Source organism: Culex quinquefasciatus, chromosome 3 (assembly GCF_015732765.1).
Source record: "Culex quinquefasciatus strain JHB chromosome 3, VPISU_Cqui_1.0_pri_paternal, whole genome shotgun sequence".
NCBI lineage: Eukaryota > Metazoa > Arthropoda > Insecta > Diptera > Culicidae > Culex > Culex quinquefasciatus.
This window is the reverse complement of record NC_051863.1, coordinates 78,904,886-78,918,527: the sequence shown is the minus strand read 5'-3', so window position 1 is coordinate 78,918,527 and position 13,642 is coordinate 78,904,886. Positions and strand designations below refer to the sequence as shown.

General features: G+C 34.7%; 1 protein-coding gene across 1 annotated transcript in view; it reads right to left on the bottom strand.

Annotated features, from left to right (window-relative positions):
- LOC6047426 (amyloid-beta-like protein) overlaps positions 1–13,642 on the bottom strand; it is a 182,508-nt gene that overhangs the window by 7,933 nt on the left and 160,933 nt on the right. Inside the window, 6 exon segments of the mRNA XM_038266253.1 lie at positions 5,991–6,138; positions 6,209–6,873; positions 6,949–7,086; positions 7,348–7,500; positions 7,562–7,636; positions 7,638–8,017. Coding sequence (XP_038122181.1) covers positions 5,991–6,138; positions 6,209–6,873; positions 6,949–7,086; positions 7,348–7,500; positions 7,562–7,636; positions 7,638–8,017 — 1,559 coding nt within the window.

Here is a 13,642-nt window from a genome sequence, read left to right as displayed (position 1 = left end):
TTGAAAGTTCCGGATCAGGGAACCAGTAGTCACTTGAAATGTTTATTAATTAAAAAAGCATATTTTAATTAGGAAATTTTCTAGTTTTCTAGAAATAGCAGAATTAATTCAAAATCAGAATCAGAAATGTGGCCAGGTGACAAACAGGAACCCGTTTTAATTGATCCGGATTAGGGAACAAGTGAATATTTGAAATTTTTATCAAGTTTTCAAAAACATATTATGATTAATGAAATTTTAAAATTCCTGTAAAAATTCAGAATTTATTTAAAATCAGAATTAAATATGTTGCTAAGTGGTCAACTGGAACCCGTTCAGACTGATCCGGATCAGGGAACCAGAAGACACTTGATTTTTTTATTAATATTAATAAAGCATATTTCAATAAATGACATTCAATAATTCCACTTAAAATATTTAAAATTTTAAAATTCCTTTAAAAATTCAGAACATATTTGAAATCAGAATTAGGCAAGTAGCCGACGGAATCCGTTTTGAATGATTTGGATCAGGGAACCAGAGGACACTTGAATTTTTTTTATTAACTTTAAAAAAGCATATTTTAATAAATGAAATTTTTAAATTCCTGAAAATTTTTGAATATATTTAAAATTAGACATAAAAATGTTGCCAAGTGGCCAACTGTTCCGGATCAGGGAACCAGTGTTCACTTGACTTTTTTTTATTTTATAAAGCATATTCTAATTATGAAATTTTCTAGATTTCTAGAAAAATCTAAATTTATTTGAAATCAGAATTGAAAATGTTGTCAAGTGGCCAACGAGAACCTGTTCTGACTAGTCACAATTTTTATTATTGAAATAAATATATTTATTTTACTGATTTTTTTAAATTTTTGGAAAAAAACACAGTTAATTTGAAATCAGAATTAAAAATATTTCCAAGTGGCCAACGGGAACCCATTCTGAATGTTCCGGATTAGGGTACCAGTGGACATGCAGGGTTGTTACGGGAAAGTCGAAAGAAAATCCGCGCCAATTCCGCGCTGACCGAAACCTCAATCCGCGCGAAATTCACGCCATATAAAAAAAATCGCGACAAACATTCAAGAAACATTATTTCCAAAGAAAAAACTAATAAAGAAAGTATTTGATAACAAAATTTAACTCGTTTTATGTTTGAAGGAGTGATAGCAAAAAATCCTTTTAAAAAGAAAAGTGTCACCAAAAAATTCTTTTTGCGAATCAGAGGGACACTACAATAATTTTGACCAATATAAACGAAATAGAAAATTATAAACCAATATAAACAAAATTTAAAAATCTATTAAATGAAATTTAACTTCAAAAATATGAGCTCAAAAAACAAAATCTAAAATTTGAATATAATTGAATTTTAGATTTAGAAATTCTAAAACTTCAAAATCTATGAATTTTAATACAGATTATATTCCATATTCCACACTTAATTTCGAATAATTCCGAAACAAATTGCATTTCCAATATTTGAAATATTTTCTTCCAAAAATTAAAGATTTTAGAAATTTAAGAATTTAAGAATTTAAGAATTTAAAAATTTAAGAATTTAAGAATTTAAGAATTTAAGAATTTAAGAATTTAAGAATTTAAGAATTTAAGAATTTAAGAATTTAAGAATTTAAGAATTTAAGAATTTAAGAATTTAAGAATTTAAGAATTTAAGAATTTAAGAATTTAAGAATTTAAGAATTTAAGACTTTAAGAATTTAAGAATTTAAGAATTTAAGAATTTAAGAATTTAAGAATTTAAGAATTTAAGAATTTAAGAATTTAAGAATTTAAGAATTTAAGAATTTAAGAATTTAAGAATTTAAGAATTTAAGAATTTAAGAATTTAAGAATTTAAGAATTTAAGAATTTAAGAATTTAAGAATTTAAGAATTTAAGAATTTAAGAATTTAAGAATTTAAGAATTTAAGAATTTAAGAATTTAAGAATTTAAGAATTTAAGAATTTAAGAATTTAAGAATTTAAGAATTTAAGAATTTAAGAATTTAAGAATTTAAAATTTAAGAATTTAAAATTTAAGAATTTAAGAATTTAAGAATTTAAGAATTTAAGAATTTAAATTTAAGAATTTAAGAATTTAAGAATTTAAAATTTAAGAATTTAAGAATTTAAGAATTTAAGAATTTAAAATTTAAGAATTTAAGAATTTAAGAATTTAAGAATTTAAGAATTTAAGAATTTAAGAATTTAAGAATTTAAGAATTTAAGAATTTAAGAATTTAAGAATTTAAGAATTTAAATTTAAGAATTTAAGAATTTAAGAATTTAAGAATTTAAGAATTTAAGAATTTAAGAATTTAAGAATTTAAGAATTTAAGAATTTAAGAATTTAAGAATTTAAGAATTTAAGAATTCAAGAATTTAAGAATTTAAGAATTTAACAATTTAACAATTTAAGAATTTAAGAATTTAAGAATTTAAGAATTTAAGAATTTAAGAATTTAAGAATTTAAGAATTTAAGAATTTAAGAATTTAAGAATTTAAGAATTTAAGAATTTAAGAATTTAAGAATTTAAGAATTTAAGAATTTAAGAATTTAAGAATTTAACAATTTAACAATTTAAGAATTTAAGAATTTTAAAATCTAAGAATTTATTTTTTTTGCGATTTTTGAGATTTTTGTTTTTTTTTGTTTGCAAAATTGTTTTAAATTTTATATTTTTAGTTTTCAAATAGTGATTTTTTTCAATTTTGATTTTTTTAATTTGAATTTTTCTATAAATTTTGAATTTTTGATTTTTAAGTTTTTGGAGATTTTAAAATTCTGTATTTAGATATAATCCAATTTTAATTACAATTTTAGAAATTCGAAAAAAAATACATCTGAATTTAAAAAAAAAATTGTTCAGAAAAACTATTAAAATATAAAAAAAAGTTTCGAATTGATGAAATTTGAATTTTGAATAATGGAGCATTAATTTTTGAATGTTCTGATCTTTTTATTTTTCGCCAAAAATGTTTAAATTTGAAAAAAAAAACATTACTCAAAACTCAAAATAAATTACATATTCAGAGGCGGACATATTAAGAAATGAGTTAAGTGTAGCACTAATTTTATTTGATAATTTAAAAAATAATCTCTACATAATCTTCATCTTAATTTTTCGACGGTTCGTATTAAGAAAATACAAACATTTTCAGAAAAAGAAAAAAACTATTAATGAGAAATTTACATTGCAATCAATGGAAAAAAACAAATTCTCGTAATTCTTGATAATATTTTTCTTAATAACTTAAAAGTAATTCTATATATTAAATTAATAAACATTGGAACAGGATCTCGTTGGCTACTTGGCAACATTTTTAATTCTGATTTCGAATATGTTCTGAATTTTAACAGGAATTTTACAATTTCATTAATCAAAATATGTTTTTTGAAAACTTGATAGTAATTTCAGATGTTCACTGGTTCCCTAATCCAGAAGATTCAAAACGGGTTCCTGTTGGTCACCTGGCCACATTTCTGATTCTGATTTCAAATAAATTGTGATTTTTTTTCCAAAAATTAATAAAAAAAATCAGTATTTTTTTTAAATTAATATAAATTGTGACCTGTCAGAACAGGTTCTCGTTGGCCACTTGACATTATTTATATTCCTAATTTTAAATAAATTCAGATTTTCCAGCAAATTAAAAAATTAAAATATGCTTTATTAAAATTAATAAAAAAATCAAATGTTCTGGGACTGGTTCCTAATCCAGAACATTTCATACGGATTTTGTTGGTCACCTGGCCACATTTCTGATTCTTATTTTGAATTAATTCTGCTATTTCTAGAAAACTAGAAAATTTCCTAATTAAAATATGCTTTTTCTAAAATCAATAAACATTTCAAGTGACACTTGGAAAACATTTCTAATTCTGTTTTCAAATAAATTGTGATTTTTTCAAAAAAATTAAAAAAAAATCAGTAAGATAAATATATTTTTTTAAATAATAAAAAAAAAATAATAAAAAAGTCAGAACAGGTTCTCGTTGGCCACTTGACAACATTTTGAATTCTGATTTCAAATAAATTCAGATTTTTCTAGAAATCTAGAAAATTTCCTTATTAAAATATGCCAAGTGACCACTGGCTCCCTGATCCGGAACAGTCGGCCACTTGGCAACATTTTTTTTTCTTATTTTAAATACATTCAGATTTTTCCAGGGATTTAAAAATTTCATTAATTAAAATATGCATTTTTAAAATTAATTAAAAATTCAAGTTTTCTCTGGTAACATGATCCGAAACATTCAGAACGAGTTCCCGTAGGCCACTTGGCAATATTTCTAATTCTGATATCGAATATGTTCTTAATTTTTACAGGAATTTTTAAATTTCATTAATCTAAATATGTTTTTTGAAAACTTGATAAAAACTTCAAATGTTCACTGGTTCCCTAATCCAGAACATATAAAACGGGTTCCTGTTGGTTACCTGGCCGTATTTATGATTCTGATTTTAATTAATTCTGATTTTTCTAGAAAACTAGACGCTATTTTAAATTAATGCACATTTCAAGTGACCACTGGTTCCCCGATCCGGAATATTCAGAACGGGTTCCCGTTGGCCACTTGGCCACATTTCTGATTCTGATTTCGGATTAATTCATATTTTTCCAGAAACCTTGAAAATTTCTTAATAAAAACTGCCTTTAAAATTTAAAAAAAAAGTCAAGTGTCCACTGGTTCCATGATCCGGAACATTCAGAACGGGTTACCGTTGGCCACTTGGCCACATTTCTGATTTTGATTTTGAATCAATTCAGATTTTTCCAGATACATTGAAAATGTCTTAATAAAAACTGCTTCATAAAATTAATGAAAAAAAATATAATTTCCACAGGTTCCCTGATCCGGAACATTCAGAGCAGGTTCCCGTTGGCCACTTGGCCATGTTTTTGTGGTCATATGAATATGAAGTAGCAAAGAATGCTTCAACAACACTTTTATTTATATCTGTCTGACACATTGGAATTGTGAAAATATTGCTTATTTTTTCCGGAGTTTCCGGATCCGGATTGACCGGAACCGGTTCTCAATGGCCACCTTTTCAATTAAACACCTTCAAACATGCTGGGACCAACATTTTTTTAGTTTGTATAGATTGTTTTATGCTATAGTGCGTTCACTTCGCATTAAGAGCAAAAAACTTCAAAATTTTGAAGTTTTTGCACAGTTTTGGCCAATATTCCGGATTTCCTCCGGAACCGGTTACGGGAACCGGCCAATGGGACCAAATCTTGAGTTTTTCTAACAATTTACCGTCGAATGACACCGGAAGCGTCCAAAAAGACCTAATTGATCAGAAGTTACAGAGAAAACAAAATAAAAAATATTTTCCGACGGGGGGTGATTCATATGCAAAACTTCTGCATTGAATATCTCGAGTTAGGATAACAATAAAAATATGCGCCAGGTTGCATTTTGTTCGGGAAGCCGAACCCTAGAGGAGCATTTTTTTTCGTGCTGCCAAAAAATAAAAAAAATATTTTGTTACGCTGTGTTATCTGTAAAAAAAACTCTTAACTCCTGCTTAGCGTTGTGCCATAATTTCATTTGATTTCTTGATTTTTGTCGTGGGCGAAAACTGGTTCCAAGGGTGGGCGAAAATTGGGTTTAGGGGGGCGAAAATAGGCACTTCAGAGCACTTTACTGCCGTTCTACGCATAATTGTCCTATGTCAGCTTTTGACGATTTTGACTTTATGCCATTTTTAAGTTTAGTCTGATGTGTACGCAAAATTTCAACAAAAATAAACCTGAAATAATAAAAACCTTGTGGAAACATAAAATCAAATAGTTTATCAACGTTCTACAACAAATAGAACCGAAAACCATACGTTGTCATTAAATTCTTGTCAAATTTCTTAGATTCCCACTATAAAGTGGGCGATTTCTGGGTCGTCTACCCTAATTGTTGTTGAGTCAACCAGAAACGTAGTAAAAGTTACTAAATAGTAGTTGATTTCCGAAAGCAGCATCATAAAATCACTCACCGGTTCGCCGTGTCCAATGTCGTGGGCCATCACGTGCTGCATCTTCGGTTCCGCTTCCTGGTGAGCGACCGCGGCAGCCACCTCCTCCACTGCACGCTGGACGGCCTCGTCGTCTACGGTCGGCAGTGCCGTTGACTGTGGACTGTTACTGGATTGATTGAATAGGAAGGAATGTTAGATTATGATCTTATGTTTTTGTTTTATGAATTAAAACTTACGTTATGGTGACATCCTCCGTGTAATCGCGTGTAGCTTCGGTGTCCTTCTGGGTTTCCAGCTCGATCTGCTTCTGCGTTTGTGGCTGCTCCGAAACTGGCAGCTGCGTTTGAGCTTGCTGTTGTTGAGCCTGTTGTTGCTGTTGTTGCTGCTGCTGCTGTTGTTGGAGTTGCTGCTGTTGTTGCTTGTAGGCGGCTTCCATCTTCTTCGCTTCCAAACGCAGCTTTTCCTCGCGGATCTTCTCACGTTCCTGGGCGCGCTGCTCCTTGCGTTGCTTCTCCGCCAGACGTTGGCGTTCCTTTTCGCTGACCTTGCGTTCGATCTCCATGCGGTACTTGTCCAGGATGGTGGCCTCGGCTTCCTCGGTCATGGCCAGCATCGAGCCGGGGGTTTCGTCCTTGGAGCGCAGCGCCTGGATGTAGTCGTCCATCAGCTGGGACAGCTTGGTGGACAGTTCCGGGTAACGCTTGAGCATCGCCATCGACTGGTTCACGGCACGATCGATGTCCACGAGGCGTTCCAGCGTGCGGGGTCGCTCGGAAGCGGCAGCCTCCAGTCCGCCGGCACCTCCCGAACCCAGCAGGTGGCGGTAGTGGGACAGGGCGTGGGCACGGTCCTTGTGCAGGGCACGCAGCAGCTTCTGCAGACACTTTTCAACGCGGTGGGACTGGTGTGGGGAAATTGGTTTTGTTGAATATCTCAGGATTTAAATCGAATTTTGAGGAATTGTGAAGAAACTCACGTTCGGCGGCTGCTCGGTCAGGGCCTGGGTGTAGCAGGTCATCGCCTCACGCTTGCGCTGGTTGATGTGGGCCAGCACGCGCTGCTGGTGCATCGCCGCCAGTTGGTGCTTTTCCGAGTTGCCCTCCTCTTCAAGTGCCTGCACAGAAGTCTAGAATGTTACAAATATATTCGCGCGTTTAATTCAGGTGTTGCAACGCATGTCAACGGTTTTCATCAAACGGCTATTCTACGGCATCATTCCGGGCAGATATTTTTTTTTTTTTTGTAAATATTTTGCTCTACTAAACTAGTGCAACCAACTACTTTGTATGCTACTTTGTTTGGCGTTTTGGTATTTGTTTTTAAGGGGAAAATCTATGACATGGTTTTGCACTGAAAGCAGAGAGACCAACTTTACCTGGAACCGAGCGGTCATTCGCTGTTTGAAGGTTTGGGCGGATTTGGGATCGGCCATTCGCATGTCCTGGTACTTTTCTTCCAGGTCGGACCAGTCCTTCATGACGCGGGTGACCTTCTCGCGGTGGCTTTCCTCAAGCCTCTGCTGTGCCTCCTGGAATTCAGCGTGCAAATTCTACGAACAGTATATATTACACCAAACTAATCATACAAACCTTGAAGCTCTGATGCTCGTAGCGCGGGTCAAAGTGGGTGAAGTACGGATCCGGCGTCGGGATGGCCGTGACGGGGGGTGGTCGGGATTTCCGTTGCCTTCTCCGTGGTGCTGGACGCTGCCGTGCTGAACGAGTCCTTCTTGTTGCTGTTTACGTTCATGTTGCTGTTGCTGCTGTCCTTGCCTAGCAGGGTCTGCGGAGTGCTGAAGCTGTCCCAAACGGCCGATCCGGTGTCCGGTTCCTTGTCGGCGTCAAAGTCCTCCTCGGAGTCGTACTCGTCGTCGTCACTCTCGATCGGCTCATCTCCCAGCATGTCCTCGTCCTCGTCATCGTCAATGTCGTCCTCGTCGTCATCGTCCTCGGAGTTGTCCGCGTCGGTCGCGTCATCCAGCGCCGGCAGCACTTCCGTCTCCTGTGGCAGCACCGGAAGGTCGGTCTTCTTCACTTTCATCGGCACTGCGATAAAAAAAAGAGAGAAGAAGAGAAAATAGCGCCATTAGATCGATTGCGATCGAAATGGTCCCGCCGTTAAACGGGAGAATGGTGCCCATTAATCAGCATCCCATTTAGTGTTCGTCTCCCCAAAGCTCCCGGACGAACGGTTCATCAATCTCGCTCTAAATAAACTTTCGCCAGTCCGTAAATACAACGACACACACAAAGCGTCTACAGAAGCAGAAGAAGCCATTGTGCGGTCCTGTTCCTTCACGCGAAATATCTCAATAAGCCGCAAACTCAATAATGACCCCCCAATAAAAATGTCAGAAACATTAATCGTCTCCCACCGCAAGGTTCTATTTTTGGGGAAGGGCCGGACGAGCGCGCCGTGAGCCCTTCTTGGAAAACTTGGAAATGAAGTGCGCTCCTACTGGCGCGGCAGATGGAGACGCATGGCCCTTTGCGGGGCTCTAATGCGGTGTTCGGGTGCTCAAAGTGCATTTCAACGGAACAAATCTGTTTTAGTCGGGGTCACACGCTTTTTTTTCTCCACGGAGGAAACTTGCCCTCAGAAAAAAACAAGAAAACGGTACAGCTGGGAGCAGTGGGGCAGGGTGTAAACCACACGGAGGAGAAAAACATTTTTATCGACCGAGCTCCGGAAGTTTTGCGGGGTGGGTGTTGTGGGGGTCTGGTCGGTGGTTTGGTTTTTGGACGGTGGATGCAGAGCAGAGCTCAGAGAAGAGAATGAAAATAACGAGCACCAGGAACAACAAAAAAGTCGTTCAGCTTGAATAAGCCCTACTCCATTGAAGGGACCGACTTTGAGAGGGCAGCACACAGTGGGTATTCATGATGACAAAAATTTAAAAAGAATCTTATATATTTTGAGGACCTACTAGGAAAAACCCCCTCATTCCCACTTTTTTATCTCTTCAGTAAAAATGTTGTTATGGTTCCGTTTTGGAAAACTGCAAAAAATGAATAAAAAATTATGATTGCTCGGAATAAAATTGACGACTAAAAATTAGTTTTCACTCAGCTGTTTGAAAACGTGGGTTTTATAGAAAATCTAGATGTTCATATATCAAAAGATTTGACTTGCTAAACATGAACCCGCTCGTATGCCGACGAAATTTCCGACGATGTTATCCCGAAAACGTTATGGTACGAAATTTCCACGATAAATCAATTCTATCGATACAAAGGCCCCTCAAAACGGTGTTCTACCCACTCCAAATTATTTATTAAGCTATTCTTTGATAATATATTGACATTGAAATGAGTTAAAAGTTTTTGAATTAAGATTAGATAAGTTTTATTTTTTTAAAGTTAAATAAGCAGTGGAACAAAGCTGCTAGTGAACTTTCATACCAAATTCTTTTCTTAAACAAATGAGGATGACAATTTTGGGTTTTGACCCCCAAATTATGATGATTTATGAACAAATTACATCAATTAAATTGCAATTTCGAAAGGTGTATTTGTTATGAAACATTTGATAAAAATCATCTTTTCATGAGCTTTTCGTGGCAAAATGTTCGGCATGCGTTTTTGAAAAAATATATCACTAGGTGTTTTAGTCAAACGGTCAATTTTCCGCTTGTTTCATCACAAAACGTGTATACTGCTCAAGGGTTGTACAAATAATTGAATTAAAAATAATGAAAAATAGAATGTATATAAATGAAATTTTGGTAAAGTTCACCGTTTATGAGCTTTAATAACTGTTTTCAGACCTTTTTTTTGAAAAATATGTATGCTTTAATTTCTTGACAGTATTCACTCTCATTCTTCTCTTAAAAATATTTTCAAATATCTGTTAATTATCTGATATATTTTTTTTAACTTTGTTTCTGAGAAAAAGCCTTTTAAAAATGATAATTATGATAAATACATATTTCTTAATGCTTCTCTACAAGTTCTCATTTTTCAATCAATAATTTGTCAGCACTATTGATTCCATGTTCTTAGAATTACAAAATCATGATTGAAATTTCAAAAGGGCCTTTTAGGCCTTTTGAAATGTTTATTGTGATTTAGATTTTCAGAAAATACTTAGTGCAAAAGATGAAAAAAATCCACAATGGTTTTACATTTTGCCTTCCTCACTGAAGTAAGGTTATTATCCTGCCCAAAAATTGAACTTTTTATTCATATCGACTCAGAATGCAAAACTGAACAAATTTCTGTGTGTGGGTAAGAGTGTGTGTTTATGTGTGTGTGTACGTGACCAATAATTTCACTCATTTTTCTCAGCACTGGCTGAATCAATTTTGACCAAACCAGTCGCATTCGACTTGGTTCAGGGTCCCTTACGGTAAAATTGAATTGTTTGAAGTTTCGATAAGTAGTTCAAAAGTTATGTATAAAAATGTGTTTTCGCATATTTTCGGAAGTTGAATAAATAGCCGGAAATCGCACCAAATATCATCATGTTATACATCGTTGGTTAGGTAATCAAAATGTAATCAAACCTTTCCAACGAGTCCAAAACATTGATTTGGAAACCCTGTCTCGAGTTTTGTCTACTTAAGTGATATTTATGTACTTTTTTCTTGCCGAATCTCACCTAACTGAATGTAAACAATGTCCGGATTAATTATACGACACATTGTTGGTTAGGTTAGCAAAATAATGTTGATGATCTGGCAACACTGCTTGGAGTTATGACCGCTTAAGAGGCAGTATTTGTAGATTTTGCTCGGTTTGTTCTAGAGGTCGTATCGCTGTGATCCGATTTGGATAAAGCTTTCAGCGTTGGTTTGTTTATACATGAGATGAACTCATGCCAAATATGAGCCCTCTACGACAAAGGGGAGTGGGGTAAAACGGGCTTCGAAGTTTGAGGTAAAAAAAAAAACATTAAAAATCATAAAATTGCTTCCATTTGCGTAAAACTTGATCAATTTCAACTCCAACTAGATGCATTCGAAAGGTCTTTTTAAGCACTTTCAAATATGCTATATACATCCGAGATTGGTTTGACTTTTTGTCATAGTTTATGCATAGGTAGAGGACCCAGAAATCGCTCACTTTATAGTGGCTATCTTGGAAATTAGATGAGAATTTGATGACAATTTATGGTTGTTGGTTCTATTTGTTGTAGAACGTTGATAAACTATTTGATTTTAAGTTTCCACAAGGTTTTTATCATTTACATGTTCATTTTTTTATAAAATTTTGCGTTTTAATAAAGTGCTCTGAAGAGCCTATTTTCGCCCCCCTCAATCCAATTTTCGCCCACCCTTGGAACCAGTTTTCGCCCACGACAAAAATCAATAAATCAAATGAAATTATTACACAAAGCTAAGTAAATATGGTGTCTTATTGATAAACAACATGTTCCCGAAGCTAAATTTCATTGATGTGCACATATTTTGTCGTACATATTATAAATTGAGGTTCAAAAAATCCTAGGAGTTTTTTTTCAGATATTATCCTACTTATTTTGAGATTCTCTGTCTATTATAACTAAAACCAAAACATGTTTTCACTCTCATTAAAAAAATATGACTGAATCAAAATTTGTGATAGAACTCATGTGTCCCTGTTCACCCAAGATAAGGGCACACAGTTACAATTAGCTCCATGTTGTTGTTGATTTTGTTAGGGGAGCTTTAACCTTATGGGTCATTTGCTACCGAATTGACTCAATATAAAACATCGAGTACCTCTTAATAAAAATATTAAAGCACATGTGTAACTACTTCTCCATCCTCTGCTTAATTTGTTCTCCTATGTACCAGTAAACTTTTTCAACATTTGAACCAAAACCCCTTAAATCTAATCTAATCTAATCTATTCCTAGCGCAACCAGTCTTTCGAGGGCATCCTGGAGAATGCCTTAGGTTGATTGACGCCTAGCATCTTCTTGTCATTATCAACATTTGCAGTGCACAGTTGCATTAACATGCATTGAAACATCACAAACGTTGAAGCGGCCATGCCAACTGCGTAAAGTTTACCGCAAAGATGATTCGTTGAATTGGATTGAGTTTGAACACGAATGTTCAAACAGCAATACAGTTCTGAATCTACAGGGGAGGAAGAAACGTGGGGATCCCCCGCTCACGTTCCTGTTTGTTTGAGTTACGAATCGTTGGGAGCCACCATGCTAAGAAGTTTTGGTGCTCCGGGACCCTCTAGGATGGGACATCGAATTTCCGCGAATGCCCTGGACACTATTTGCCGTGGTTATAGCGCCACAACTCGCTCACAACATTTGAACCAAAACCCCTTATGAATGAAAGTAATTAAAATGATTATTTAACCTTTAAAAATAATCTAGAATGTTCCAAATATATTTTCAAGCACATTTCGCTGCGATTAGATTCGTTTTTATGGCAAACGAAAACTGGTTCTAGATAAAATCTGAAAACACAATACTAGATTTCGCCCTGGGCGAAAATTGGATATCATGTTTTTTTATGACCCTAGAAATCGCCCATTTTATTTTATTGAAATAACCTTTGGTAAACGTTTAAAACAGGTAAATCACTAGATTTTCATGAAATTCAGACATAAAGTGAACTGATGAATTATTCATTTAAATTATTTTCGGACAAAATGAGTTGTTTTCCCTCATTAACATTATTACTCGCTGTAGTCTAAATTGACAAAAATATGGCGGCTGCAGTAAGGCATTTTTGAAAAGCTTATAAAAACTTAATAAACAGAAGATATTCATTAGGAAAGTTTTAATTAGTACTAGAAATGAATGAATAAGTAAACCTGCATTATAAATTCAACCAAAAAACGGTATGAGTTTGCTAAATACAGATTAAATCCAGTAGGTGGGCGAAAACTGGAGCAGGGCGAAAACTGGGTCCTCTACCCTATAACTGTTAAAAATGATTTTTTCAAAACCTTAAGATCTTTTTGCAACAGCCTCCGACACTCCCATAGGTCAAAAAATAGGTAATAAATGGACTATAAGTCTACGGATTTAACTTTTTGGCCAATCGCAGTTTTTCTCATGGATTTACGATTTTTCTAATAAGTTAATTCCGTAGGCTTATAGTCCATTTATTACCTCGTTGTCTTCACCATTAAAGTGATATTTATGCACTTTGTTATTCCGGATCTAGAAAAAAAGATGAAATTTGTGTCCAAACCCATCTTATAACTCATTTTAGGTAAAGAGTCAGGAAGGCATCAACCACATAGGTGAATTAAGTTAGTTTTTACTTTTAAAGTTGGATCAAGAGTTTCCAAGAAACTGTTGATTAAAAAAATTGTGGGCTGATTGGAGGCCGGGTCCGTTGGTTTAGTGGTTAGCGTGGTAGCCTCCAAACCCCAGTAAGGCCTGGGTTCAATCCCAGACGGACCCGGTGGCATTTTTCGAGACGAGATTTGCCTGACCACGCCTTCTATCGGATGGGGAAGTAAAACGTCGGTCCATTAGCGTAAAAGAGGTTTTGAGTGACTCAAAACTCCTTCGGACGCCTAGAAATGAGCAGAAACTTGCAACAGAGCCCACAAAAGAACCGGGGGTCGTTAAAGTGGATTGCTTTGCTTTTTTGGGCTGATTGAATAGCACTTAAGCTAAGAACAAGATTGTCCGTTCGACGCAGTGGTGAACGCAGAACGCTGTGCCAGTTCGATTTTTCCATTAGCTGTCAGTCGAACAATCTGCAGGGG